The 14,471-nt window shown below is 37.1% G+C and overlaps 1 protein-coding gene across 14 annotated transcripts in view; it reads right to left on the bottom strand.

Annotated features, from left to right (window-relative positions):
* Positions 1-1,907: 1,907 nt before the first annotated feature.
* The window catches only part of LOC101744708 (prestin), a 73,044-nt gene continuing 60,480 nt past the window's right edge, over positions 1,908-14,471 (bottom strand). For all 14 annotated transcript variants that reach the window (XM_012692764.4, XM_062672896.1, XM_021349874.3 and 11 more), the window contains 2 exons: positions 8,659-8,785; positions 1,908-6,674 (listed from right to left, as the gene is read on the bottom strand). In XM_012692764.4, the coding sequence (XP_012548218.1) occupies positions 6,526-6,674; positions 8,659-8,785 (276 nt within the window). In that variant the 3' untranslated portion in view covers positions 1,908-6,525. The remainder of the gene's footprint in view (positions 6,675-8,658; positions 8,786-14,471) is intronic.

The raw sequence follows: 14,471 nt of genomic DNA, 5'->3' as shown, positions 1-14,471 counted from the left end.
GTTTTATTACAAAGATTACATATCTACGTTTTTTTTTTTCATTAAAATTCACAGATGTTTTCAGATTATCAGAGAGATTATTTATTTATCTTTATTTATGATAAATTTCGAATACAGACTTGTTCAGGTGTTATGCAGGACTCATTACATATTTTGGTAATGTACTCATGAGTCAAAGTTTGGATTGACAATGCAAAACAGGTCTGCGAAGCAATGCTCTTGCTAGGGTTCGTGTTATCAACAACGTCAGGTTCGAGCCCCGTGAGTTCACTTACTCGCCTGGTGACGCTGATATGGTCTGTCAAGAACATCAGCTTAGGTAGTTTTAAAAACTTTAAGACTACATTGTGGTTACTGGTGGTAGGACCTCTTGTGAGTCCGGACGGGTAGGTACCACCGCCCCGCCTATTTCTGCCGTGAAGCAGTAATGCGTTTCGGTTTGAAGGGTGGGGCAGCCGTTGTGACTATACTGAGACTTTAGAACTTACATCTCAAGGTCTGTGGTGCATTTACGTTGTAGATGTCTATGGGCTCCAGTAACCACTTAACACCAGGTGGGCTGTGAGCTCGTCCACCCATCTAAGCAATAAAAAAAAAGAGTAGTCGAAATTGACATTGATAATAATCATACCGGATCGGAAACGCGACCCACTAAGAAGATCCGGCGAGAAACTCAGTGGCTTGTGTCTGTGGGTTAAGTTACTCGCCGGGCCCTACGTCGGAAGCGACGGGTTCGACGAGAACGATGACCGGGAAAAAGATACAATGACCGCACTTAACACCTGCGTTCAGTTTGGTCATCATCATCATCGTCAGCTCACAGTCGTTCACTCAGCTCGGTCTTCGCCTCTCCTCATTCATCCAAATCCTGATATTTCGAAGGCCATGCTACCACATTAGTTGCGAGTAGTCGCCACTTCCTGGTCTCGTTATAGTTCAAACAAAGGATTTAGGACTTAAATCAAACAATTAAAAGCTTTAAATCACATAAACCGTAAATTAAATAATAATAAAACCATATAAAATAATCATATCACACATCACAAGAACAAGTTGCCCAAAATAGGGAACATTGGTTTTTGTTGGCGGAGGCCTTCACTCGAGGAGAGGTTCTTGCAAATAAGTAAAAAATAATAATAATAATAGTAATAATAGAATATGGAACCGGGAAAAAGTTTACATAGTTCCAATAGTCATTTCTTAAGGTTCTTGATAGCGTAAAAGTTAAATCAAATTTGTATGGAGTTGGAATGTTCGCTTACGTTTGCCGCTAGGGGCGCTGTTTCAACTGCAACTTTTACGATAACGAGAACGTTAAAAAACTCACACTAAGCACACGGTTCCATAGTGCGACGATTCTTACACCCACTATTGAAATCCCTACAACACAATGAACCAATTCACTTGGCGTAAGCCCGTTACTAACATTAGCTGAGAATTTTTTGAAGTGAAAACTTCTTTAGAATCGTTGTGATTTCAAACCGGATGCAACGGAAAAAACGACAGGTAAGAGACACAAATACAGAAATGTGTAGGATGAAACCAGCAAAGAATGAGACAGAAATATACATACTATTTAATACAGCGCCATCTGTGAGATTTTTTAATACTAACGTGTGTATGAAAGCTCTTGTAGTGAATTTTAATTTAGGATTATACGTGAAATTAAAATATCAATTCACAGAGGGCGCTACCTTACAATTATTTACTAATGACAAAATGTTACATATACTTAAGACGTTAAGGATAATTGTATTTTAATTTTGGAAGGTTTCACTTCTACCACGTGTGAATTGCACACATGTAGTTTTTTTTTATCCATAAGCTGCAGTAATAATAATAATAATTTAAAAATCGTGTATCTATTATAAGGGTTGTTAATTATGGGTTGCAAGAAATAAAAAGACTTTTTAACTAATCATATAACAACGTTTATTTTGAAAATGTACAACTACACACTAAATATCACAAAAAAAAACATATTTCGTACATTATAAATTATATTTCACAATGGCTTATATTTTTTTAGATTCTCACTGTCGACATTTGCTTAACCATCTAGTTTGTTATTATATAATTTTATGACGTCACTGCCTTAGAGCGTGCGAGGGAGACAACAATATTTTCCCGTTACATTTAGTATTTCTGTTGTTAGTTTTTTTTTAATATTTGCTGTTACAACCCATTGTTGTATATATGTATTGCTAGTATTACGTAAGTGTACGTATGACCGACAAAACTTTACAAAACTTTTAAAATTATTATTTTTTTCTTTAATGCTCTACCAGAAAACGTAGCTACCTCTTCGCTGCAAAAGAGCAATATAATTATGCTAACATAAACAAAAATATAAAGCCTATTTAGTCCTTATTACAAAATCATTAATTTTATTTCACTTTTTGCTACTAATATTTAAATAAAGACAAGTGTATAGTGTATTGACGAAATAGCAAGAAATTGCGTTCGTTTCTGAAAAGATTTCTCTTAGCGCCCGCAATGGATATATATGGTAATAACCCTTTGACTGTCGTATAGGTCACCGGTGACCTACGCGGCGCACTCAAGTAATTATGTCGATTTCTGTTATCAAGCGTCTAGATTGACTAATCTCACCTTCTTTTGTTTGGTAATAGGTCGCCTTTTTGCATTAAAAGTGTACAATTTCCAAAAATATTCAAAATTGAGTCAACATGCGTGTAAACATTTGGTATCAACAGTATTTTTCTAATAAATACTGTCAAAAGAGCGTAGTTTAGTTTTAGTTTTTTTTTTTTTTAGATTACCTCTGTCTTTTGACTACTATTAACAAAATTAATACATAATTTTATCTTACTTTAAAAGAGATAATGTAACTGGTAAAAATTAAAAAATTAATGTTGCAAATATGATTAATTTTAAGAATATTACATGTTAAACCTTTAAAACACTCTCCTGTAAAATTAGTAAGTATTGAGGTTACCTATACAGTTTTAATGCGAGAAGACGATATGTTTTAGTCTTTTATAGGTCTGTTAGAAATACGATTCATTCTCAGTATCTTTGGATTCGTCTTTCCCAGAGTCTACTAGATATTCCAGCGCCTTAGTAATCCAGCATAATTACTTCAGTGCGCCGCGTAGGGCACTAGTGACCTACGTGGGGATCAAAGAGTTGAACTTGATTTAATAAATACAAAATTGTTCACATATTACATCATAATAATTTAAGTACGAAATAAGTTTGATTCGAAACTCAATAATAATTTAATTTGCTAAAAGCTACCATAGCCCATATTAAGTTCATTAAAAAAAAAACATACAGTCGAATTGAGAACCTCCTCCTTTTTTGAAGTCGGTTAAAAAAAAATTAAGGGATTTATGTATCAAATCTCAAAAGTACAAGGGTAAATAAATTCGTAACAATTACTCAACTTTTTCATAATCTTTGAATAAAAATAAATATTCAATAATAAGTACAGAAAGTTTGCTTAGTATTTGTAGGCAGTCAGCTCGCCTGTTTACCGTAGGTAATAGGAAGTTTCAAAGTGGCAACACTCACATTTTTAGGAAGTTTCAAAGTGGCAACACTCACATTTTTTTAACAGTTTTTTTTATTTTTATTGCCTTTGTAGGCAGACAAGCGTACGGCCCGCCTGATTGATGGTAAGTGGTTACCGTCGCCCATGGACTTCAGCAATGCCAGGCTGGAGCAGAGCCAAGCCGCTGCCTACCGCTAAAGACGTGTCGACATTACTTAAATGTAATATAATTACGGTAATTCTAATCATTTTGTTTTTGGTTTTCGTAGTGCGCGGACGTGTTTAAGTTTATTTTGTCTCAATAAGTCTTATAACGTCAATGTAAAATAAATTTATGTTTTGTATGTTCTTTTATCTTTTGCCTGTTAAGCCGAAAACCTTTTTCATTTTGACAGATTTTCTCTTCAGATTATTAGTTAGTTATCGTCCATTTGTTTTTTAAAACTGTAACCATTTTGAAAAATTACTGTTATTTCTAAGCTGCATTAAAAATAAGTGATATATAATATAAAATGACGACACTTGCAGCTGAGAGTAAGTATTGTACTTTTTGACGAAGCATGTTGCGGATAATAACATATACTTTTAGGTTAGGAATATTGTGTTCTTTTTTTTTATAATAAATAAATTAATACAGGATTTATAAAAAAAAAGAATGTAAAAAAATAAATTTCACGGTTCACAAACATTACAAGTATTTTTACTGTTTAAATTAACATTTCGATTGACTAACTAACCGTGGCCCAAAGTTGGTGCTATTCAAAAGGATTTTACGGTTTTATCCGTAAAAATGGTTTCAAAATATTTCTTGGAATTACCTTTGTGGTCTAACTGGCAATTGCTGTTATCATAATAATTTCATTTTCATTTATAAATTTAATGCAAATGGCACATACTTATTTCATATTGATTTAATGCTAGTAACTTATTAAGTACAGCTCGACCAAGCTAAGTTTGCACCTCGCATCGATTACGTCACACTGCCGCTTAGGTACGGTCTGAAAAAAGGATTCGCTATGACTTTAAAAATGTAAACAAATGTTTGTTAGATTTTTTACTTTGCATTTATTGTTTTTAACAATATATTATACGTAGGTAAATTAGAATAATAATAATAATAAAAAATATTTTCTAACAATCACGCCACGTTAACTGGTCCCGTGATAAGTTCGTAAAGAACTTGTGTTACAGGTACCAGATAACGGAAATAAATATAAGATTTTTATTATACACATACATATATTTAATATACATCCATAACCCTGAAAAAGACATTTATATTTATCATACAAATATCTTCCCTTGGCGGGATTCGAACCCGCGACCCCCTTGTGTAGTGACCATGTCACTTACCACTACACCAGACGGCCGTTAAATATAGCGATATCGGGTTTTTGTATTAAGACCACCCGGGCATTCTTGCACTTTTTAAATTTGTATCCCAATTGCTCAGTAATAATTATCCTTTATGTTTCCTTTTCAGGATTTAGGTTTCTCCCTTCACTGTGTATGACCTTTCCTTTCATTTTTGTTGCCCACAACAATCCTCTCGAAGTAAAAAAAAATGAACGTCCATTAATATAACTAAGCTTCAACAAAAAACCGAACAAGAGCAATTAAAAAATTTAAAATTCAACGGATAGGGAGACGAAAACTCGTATGACGCGTGTCGGCGACAAAGATGCTAACCGTACTGACGCGACAGGGCGATCGCGGGAAGGTGAGCGGGGAAGCGGGCGGGGCGCCGCATTCCAGCGAGGTGCAAACTTGGTTTGGTCGAGTTGTAGATACAAATGATACGGATGAAGTATAATATAAAATCATCCGTATTAGTATCTATATTAATATTATAAATTATAAAGTGTGTTTGTTTGTTTGTTTGTCTTTATTTCACGTCGAAATGAAGTAACGGTCAGTTATGTCTGATACAAAAAATCGTCACCGAAAAATGTCCTTTATATGGTACGAAATAAAATACAATTTACGAACAGTTGTCGCGCAAGGTCAAAGCCCTCTCGATCTCCAAGGAGGCTGTTTTGCTTTATATTACAGATTCAATTAAAACAACTTACAGAGACGGTTAGTTTCTATGCTTTGTCCAGTGAATCGATATTAAAATAATTCTTCACTGAAAGGTTCACTTAAGATGTATAAATATAATTAATATGCTATTACCAAATACATTTTCAATGGCCAAATAACTGGCATAAAATATTTGGGATCATCAAAATTGTCTTACAGAGTTCTAATAACGTTTTTATTATTATTTTAGTAGAATAATCAAATTACATAGTTAATTTTTTTTGAGAACATTTAAATTTCAAGTCAAATAAATTATGAAAATAAATAAATAAATGTACAACTTTGGTGAAACGTCTATCTGCCTTTCTTAAATAATAATTGTTCACGGTGTAATCAATACAAGTAAACATAATATAATATTCATAAGAAGAATGTAACGATACGTAACTATATACTGTATCTAAAACAATCATAATTACATTTTTATGCCGTAACTAAATAGTTTACCTTCTTCTAGAATTAACACTATTCCCCTGTTCCGATAACGTTATGTACTACTTACTAACTAAGCGTGATCGAACATTTTATGCCGATACTAAATAATAATTGTGCCGAACAGCGAGATCGGCATAAAACGAACTCATTCAATTCATAGCCGTTCGAATTATTTATTGCATTGATTTGTGGACGAGCTCACAGTCCCCCTGGTGTTAAGAAGTTACCGGAGCCCATAGACATCTACAACGTAAATGCCGCCACCCACCCTGAGATATAAGTTCTAAGGTCTCAGTCACAGCGGCTGCTCCGCCCTTCAAACCGAAACGCATTACTGCTTCCCGGCACAAACAGGCAGAGCGGTGGTACCTACCCGTGCGGACTTACAAGACGTCCTACCACCAGTAAAAAAAACAGTTCAACCAATCGACAAGTCTCCGTGCCGTTACTAAATAATTAAACTTTTTTTATTAGCTCTAGTTTGTTTGGTGTCACGGCGCTATCGTGACGGGTACGTCGTGCTTTCTTGCCTCTGATACGTTGTAGTAAACGACCGCGTCGTGCACGGTCGGGAACGTGTCCAACTGAAGTCTCTCGGCCTCCAAATTGTTGTATCTCTCGATCATTTCCAGCACGGGCCCTGTAAGGACGGACATTCTAAATTCGTAACGTAAAGCTTTCGTCAAACAGAACGCGTACTTAGCGCCGCGTACTTAACGTCGCGCTCTTCAAATTGACTAGATGAGTCTAACGCTCCTTGACGCAACGCATTCGCCAAATCATAGTGCCTTTCGATAGCAGTGGGAAAATTTAAAAGTATTAAGAAATCGAGTGATTCAGATGTGGCATTGTATAAGCATGGGTATTTTCTAACTATTTATATCATTTTTTCGGGCATTATCTAGTATTTTAATACACATTCACGCGGACGCTAAAATAAAATTTGTAAAAAATTACAACGCCTGACGTCTAAGCGTCCTAACGCCGCGACAGAGCGTTGCGTACTTATAGCGCTGGTGCTCTGTTTGACGGTATGTTACAATAGTAGTACAACACATGTTGGCGTCATAGCGCGCCGTCAGTTTAGCGCTCTGACGCGCGCTAATCACGCGTTCTGTTTGACGAAGGCTTAACTTCTGCTTTTTGATAATACCCGCGACGAAGCTACGGAAATGTTTCGAAATTTAAATAAATTTGAATTAAAAATAGTGTAATTAAAAATTATTTTATTGTAAGCGTGGGGTGCTTTTCAGAATATTATCAAAATAATCCTTCTACTCATATCTGTTCATAAAATATTTATAACTGCTGATACCATGCACCCCACGCTTTTTTTTACAATAAATTATTTTTATCTTACACTATTTTTAATTCAAATTTCTTAAAATTTACTTTCTATTTTTGTTGGATTTTCTATACAAGCGTATTTTGTTCGTTTTTTTAAACTATTATTTATTTTTCATTTTTTAGTTGAATTTCAATTTTGCAACATACATACGTCCGAAGCTAATAAAAGCGTATTAAAAATGGTGCACGTGCAACTTGGTGCACGTGTAAGAAGTGAAACTTCTTTTGAGGTGTGTAATATTGTGGTTTTCTTTTTTTTTCCTATCCTTAAATCAAATTTCTCTTATAATGCTGTGTATAAGAGTAACGACCTAGCTCGCTTTGTATTTTCCTCTCTCCACGGTCGAGTGGTTTGAGAGACGCTCAGTCTATTTTCTCACTCTCTCTCATACTAAGCTGTATGCTTTCTCTCTAACCGTAAATAATCTGTCTCGAGTTAAATTTAACTCTCAACCCGCCTAAAGAAGTTTCACTTCAAAACCTTTATATACTTCGGACAAAGGGATGGACATTTTTAGATTGTTATTGAAAGATCTGAAAAGTCTGGTAATTTTTATTTTTTGCTATCACTAACTTGCGAAATAACGGTACAAAGTTTATGGCGGGCAACCATCACAGAAGACAAGATATTTAACAGATGCCTGAATCTGGCTTACGAAATTTTCAGAATATTATTATACTAGTTCCGAATAACAAAATTGGGAACGTCGGTCTCCCGAGGAATTACACCTGCCCGGTAAAAGATCTTTCCTTCTTAGTAATCTTCACATGTTGTGTAGTGAAAACGGATTTTTTTTATCGCCATCACTTTTGTTAAGGCGTTTATTTAGGGCACCATCATTCAGCCTGTTTCATTCTTAAAGAGTCTGACAAAGACGATTGATATCTATGGGTCGTTGTGTCATTCAGGGCGATATTTAATATGGCTACAAGGGACAAATCACAGCCGCGCATTGCGCCCCAAACTAAATTTGGCTGTACCAACAAAATCAGAAGCTGATATACTTTTTTTACTGCTTAGATGGATGGACGAGCTCACAGCCCACCTTGTAAAGTGGTTACTGGAGCCCATAGACATCGTAAATGCGCCACCCACCTTGACATATAAGTTCTAAGGTCTCAGTGTAGTTCAAACCGGTCTCAGTTCCAAACCGAAACGCATTACTGATTCACGGCAGAAATAGGCAGAGTGGCGGTACCTACCCGCGCGGACTCACAAGAGGTCCTGCCACTAGTAAAAGCACACTGAAATACGTGTAAATGTTGATGGGTCTTACCGTTAGCTCCCGCCAATAGCACCGTAATATTGCTGCTAACTAGTTCTCTCTGAACTGCTATCAAACTCTTGATCCCGGGCGCGTCAACGTACGACAAAGCGGTTGCGTCTATTATCACACATTGTACCTGAAACAACACGGAATGTACTCATTTATAAGGTCACAAAAAACGGCTTTGTCTCAAAGGCGTAGGTCACACGCAGCCGTTACTCTACCGCCCTTTAATAAGTGCACCATTACAATCAAATAAGTACAAATGTAACAAATTCATTGGTAGTGAAAAGACTGGCGCTCCAAAACACCACTGCGTCCACACCCTGTACAATAGCTAAAGTATTTGGAATATACAGGGTGTAACTTTTTTGACATAATAACGTTTTATAAATCGACGAACACGACGGCTGCACGCACGAAAAAGTGTCACGTTCCCCCTGAATAGAAAGGTACGAGGCTAAGCGTTGGCTTGTGACACATTTATCTCTTTTCTCGTGTGACGTCACAGCTAATAGTTCGAATAATTCTGCTAATGACGTCATCACGTAAAACTATAATCCGTAAACCGACTTTAACAAATTAATTATTTTTTTGTCTAACTACAGAAACTAGTTAGTCCCCCTGTAGTCGAAATTCGACTATAATTAATTGAAATTATAAGTTTGTACACTATTATGATTCTATTGTCAAAGGCTATTTATTATACTTCTCTAATTACAGAATTTGCCAAGACTACACTTTAGACAAATATTAATGAAGACAAACAATATTTAATCTATTCTAAATTTGATCACTGTCTAAAAGCAATAAGAATAGTTTGATAGTAACCAAATAGTATGCATGCGTGTGTGTGTCAAATACATCGTAGTGTGTGTAATGTTTTTTCTTATTGATTTAATGTATTTTTTATGCATAATTTACAAAAATATTAACATTCTGCACTCCCATCTCTATAATCTCTATAAGTGTGGGAAATATCATACTCCTCCGTCCGCGAAATTTTCGTAAAAAGGGGTACAAAGTTTTTGCTTCACGTATTAATATTACGGTTTTACATAACAATAAAACCGATATTATGTGCCGAGAAGGAAAACATACAGCATTGTATTATGAAGAAGCAGTGTGTACTTAGCTTAGATTCCTTGTCTATGTCCAACCATAGACAGTCAATTTAGTTCCATCTTTAGCCGCTAGGTGCTGCCAGCAAGTATAAAGGGAGCGCAGCCATCTTTGATCTTCATAGTCTTCACCAGGAAGAACTTCCTGCAATGCTGTATGTTTTCCTTCTCGGCACATAATATCGGTTTTATTGTTATGTAAAACCGTAATATTGATGTGCCTTTGGAAAACATACAGCATTGTATTATGAAGACGTGTTTGTTATCTGCTGGTGAAATTATTAAGCACAACGCTATGATGAAATAGGTAAAGCCATAATAAAATTATGAAGCGCAATGATAATGTTCATAATTTATATAATAATTAAATCGAAAAAACAGTTGTTAACTTCCATGTCAATTCAATAATTAAAAAATATTTATAAGTTTGTAATAAACATTTTATCTTGTATATACAAGAAAATGTATAAATTGTATAAATGATGTATATACATCATGTAGAAGCAAATGTGTTGAAAAAAAGAATCGTGAGGATCTTTACGAAGCTCTATTATTCGGCAATAATTATTGTAAACGTTTGGATGATTTGCAATTGCCTCTAGAAAGTATTTCGTCCATTGTTTCATTATCAATCCATCTCAGAGGCTACTGCTGATCTACAACTTCTTAGAGATGCGTTGATGCCATTACCTCGTAAGGTTGAACGAAGATCAGTTTCCAATTACAGTACGGGATGCCGCTTTTGTGACAACACACATAGTTAGAAAAAAGTCCTTACGAATCTTACCGGGCATGTCTTTAGTTTCATGTTTAGAAAGCACTTACGCAGATTATTGACGAAAATGGATTTCAATTTTAGACCCAAAGACTGGTATCAGAAAGATGTTTTTCTCTGTTATCAAAGAAACTGTCTTTAGAAATGTTGAGCAAAGTAAGGTCATTAACTCTGCGTCCAGTAGCCAGCAACATGGTTGTTGGTGTCCTTCAAGCTACATTGAGGCGTGATCTGGTGGCTGGGTTTGAAGAAAACCATTTTAGAACTATTCTCGGATCTCATGTGAATGGGACTACACTTAGTAAAATTGTAATAAGTAGTTGAATTTTGTTTAGCTATTGCGATGGCTTTTTTAAAATAGCAATTTTTATTAGAGAGCTTGAGAATGTTTGCTGTCCTACATGTATTTCGCCCACAGAAAGTCGACAGCGCTGCTTTATGATGCAGAAGGATTGTTTTATAGGCAAAATTTTCTTTTTGGAAAAGAAGAAAGAATTTGGCAACATCTGCAGACTTAGGATCAATTTTAAAACTGTAGCACCATATGCACCATCTTCTAGTTGCTGGTAAGTATGCTGACAAAGTGGATTGACACCAGCTAATTTTCAATAAATCTTCTCCTGTTTAGACCAGTCTATTATTTGTACAACCTCCCCCCCCCCTTTCTAAGCTTTCAGGGTTAATGTTTAACCTGTGGAGGAGGCAGGTTTTGGATTTCGTGCGAGTTATCTAGCGTTCGGGATCTGAGGGCTTGGAAACCCAAATGCTTTCGCTCAGTCTGGGAACACTACCAGGTAGGTTCCCTAGACACTGTTGAAGTGAGTCAGTACTTTGAGGAGAAGGTTGAGAGGAGGAATTCTCCATGCTAGTTGCATCCTCTACGGTCTGCTGAAGGTATCCAATCTTGGTCGGCGAATGGGTTTATATCCGGATGACCCCACTTTCGAAAAAACTTTTGTGGTCACTTGTGGTAAAAAGTGCCATTTCGCAGGTTGATTTCCTCGTGATAGCCTGTCGGCTATGATGTTGTATCTCCCCGAGAGATAAGCTGACAGTTATCTTGAACTTATCGCTTAGGTTTAAAAATCGAAAGGTCAACGTTAGTGAAACACTTTCAGATTCATTTTGATTGTCACTACCATTGCAAATAGCTCTTTTGTGGGTGAGCCGTTTCTGTTGTTGAGCTGACCATAGACAGGACGTTAATATTTTGTCTAATTGTAACCCCTACCCATGTCCGAAGCTTCCGTTGCCAGGAAATGGTTGGTTTTGGGTCTCGGCAATGTTTGACATGTGGCTCCGCGTCAGCACTGCATTTGTAACCCCTACACATGTCCGAAGCTTCCGTTGCCAGGAAATGGTTGGTTGCGTGTATCGGCAATGTCTAACATGTGGCTCCGCGTCAGCACTGCATTTAATTGTTAACACATGCAGGATGGCCTGTTTTTTACCCCTTTTCTTGAAACTTCGCAAGAAAATTTGCAAGTTAGCATAGATTGATGTAATTCCGTCAGAGTTTGAGCTAGGATGTTGTTGAGTGGCCACTTCATTTCTCGCAATTTTCCATCGAATCCCTAGACATGTCATCTCTTGAACCAGTGTACTAATTGATTTTTTGTAAGGCTGACTTGGCAGCCCAAATAATCCAAGAGCTTTACAGCTTATGTGGCCTGAAGACTCAACTTGGACTTCTTTTGATGGACCTGGTGGGATTTGCGTAGGTGGGATAACACTCAATATCCCTTTGCACGCAATGTTTCCGCGACCGAGCATGCTGTGCAAGCAAAAAAGGTGTATTTGTCTTCATGGACCAAGAAAAAGTCGCGTAGGTAGGTTAACATTTGACTTCCCTATGTACGTAAGGTCTTCGCGACCGAGCATGCTATGGGAGCAAAAACGTTTATTTGTCTTGGTGAAACAAGATCATGTCGTGTAAGTAAGCTAGCACTTCGATTTTGCACGCAATGCCTCCGCGACCGAGCATGCTGTGGAAGCAAAAAGGTGTATTTGTCTTCAAGGACCAAGAGAAAGTCGCGTAGGTACGTTAACATTTGACTTCCCTATGTACGCAAGGTCTCCGCGACCGAGCATGCTATGGGAACAAAAACGTTTATTTGTCTTGGTGAAACAAGATTAAGTCGTGTAGGTAAGCTAGCACTCGACTTTGCACGCAATATCTCCGCGACCGAGCGACCGAGCACCCTATATAATGGAAATTGACATGCCAGCCCAGATAATCCAAAACCTTCACAGCTTCTGCAGCCTGAAGTTTCAACTTGGATTTGTTTTGGTCGACCAAAAGGAAGTCGTCTAGGTAGACTAGCACTCGAGTTCCTTTTGCACGCAAGGTCTCTGCGACCCAGCATGTTACGGAAGCAAAAAAGGTTAATCCAAAAGCTTCACAGCTTCTGCAGCCTGAAGTTTCAACTTGGATTTGTCTTGGTCGACCAAAAAGGAAGTCGTCTAGTAGACACTAGCACTCGAGTTCCCTTTGCACGCAAGGTCTCTGCGACCCGCATGTTATAGAAGCAAAAAGGTGTGGCTCTGAAGCCAGACCGAAGGGTAGGCATGTCATTTCATACTAACTCATAAGAAGGTACCGATTCCTTCCTGGAGGTACTGATACTGGTACCTTGGTACTGATCCTCAAGAAGTATCGACGAAATTTTGCGACTGATACTAGAAAAATATTCCTGAGAAATGTTCAATTCTATCATCCAGTCCCCTGGGTGGAGAAAGTTTGGTACCTAAGGTGTTTTATCTTTACGACCTTGTTCAACTCTCGAAGATCGAAAATTGGACGCATTGATCCGTCGCTTTTCTTCCGCAGAAAAAGGTTTTTTTTTTTTTTTACGGTATTTGGTAACCATACATGGTTTACAAATTATTACAATTTTGGTGGCACTCAGTGCCTCCCGTCGGTGTCTTCAATTGCCCCCCTCTGGATTGTGCCAGATGTTACGGACTATGATTGTTTATAATGTTTGGCTTACCTTTTGTACGAGATCGTGACAAATAGGATTGTAGCCCTCCGAGGGACTGAATAGATTTCAATTTACTATTATCAAACAAAAATTCCTCAATGAGTGGTGCGTTGGCAACAGGATACTTTGTTAGAGACCACGGAAATTAAACTTTGACGTCTTATTTCTATACATACGGCCCTTTTTTCCGTATACAATTTAAAACGCTTTTTACGGGTAACTTGTACGACGGAGACGATTTGTCAAAGTTTTCAGTAATTATGTTACAAAGATTATTAGTTTAAATCTGTTGTGTTTTTGTCAAAATTTCCGTAGTGTTTTTGTCAAAATTTCCGTATTGACGAGATCAATTTGTTTACAACAATTTTCGTTACATTCAATTGTTACACACAGTTGATGCATTATTAGATTTACAACGTCACTGACCTGGTGGGATAACGAGCCGATTCGAAGATCGACCGTTACCTTTGAATCCCGTCGTTTCTTACGCAGAGACTCCTTTTGTTCTTTTTCGCTTGACGAGCTGTTCGAACGCGAGGCGTCTCCATCGCGTCTCGCCTGGACATCTTCCCTCTCGGAAATTATGGAGCTTGACTCAACATCACCTCCAACAGATGACGCGTGATTCATGGCGTCCGATGATAGGATTGGTAAATAATACTCGTAATGATTGCAAAATAACACTCATAGAAACACAAAATAAATATTTTTGCAATTAATAAGAAGTCGAATAAATATTTGTGGACTTGCGACTTCACAGTACGAAAGTACACAACGCTATGAAGATCAAAGATGGCTGCGCTCCCTTTATACTTGCTGGCAGCACCTAGCGGCTAAAGATGGAACTAAATTGACTGTCTATGGTTGGACATAGACAAGGAATCTAAGCTAAGTACACACTGCTTCTTCATAATACAATGCTGTATGTTTTCCAAAGGCACA

This window comes from Bombyx mori, chromosome 16 (assembly GCF_030269925.1).
Source record: "Bombyx mori chromosome 16, ASM3026992v2".
Classification (NCBI taxonomy): domain Eukaryota; kingdom Metazoa; phylum Arthropoda; class Insecta; order Lepidoptera; family Bombycidae; genus Bombyx; species Bombyx mori.
Note: the sequence above shows the minus strand (reverse complement) of the source record. Positions and strands in the feature narration are given on the sequence as shown.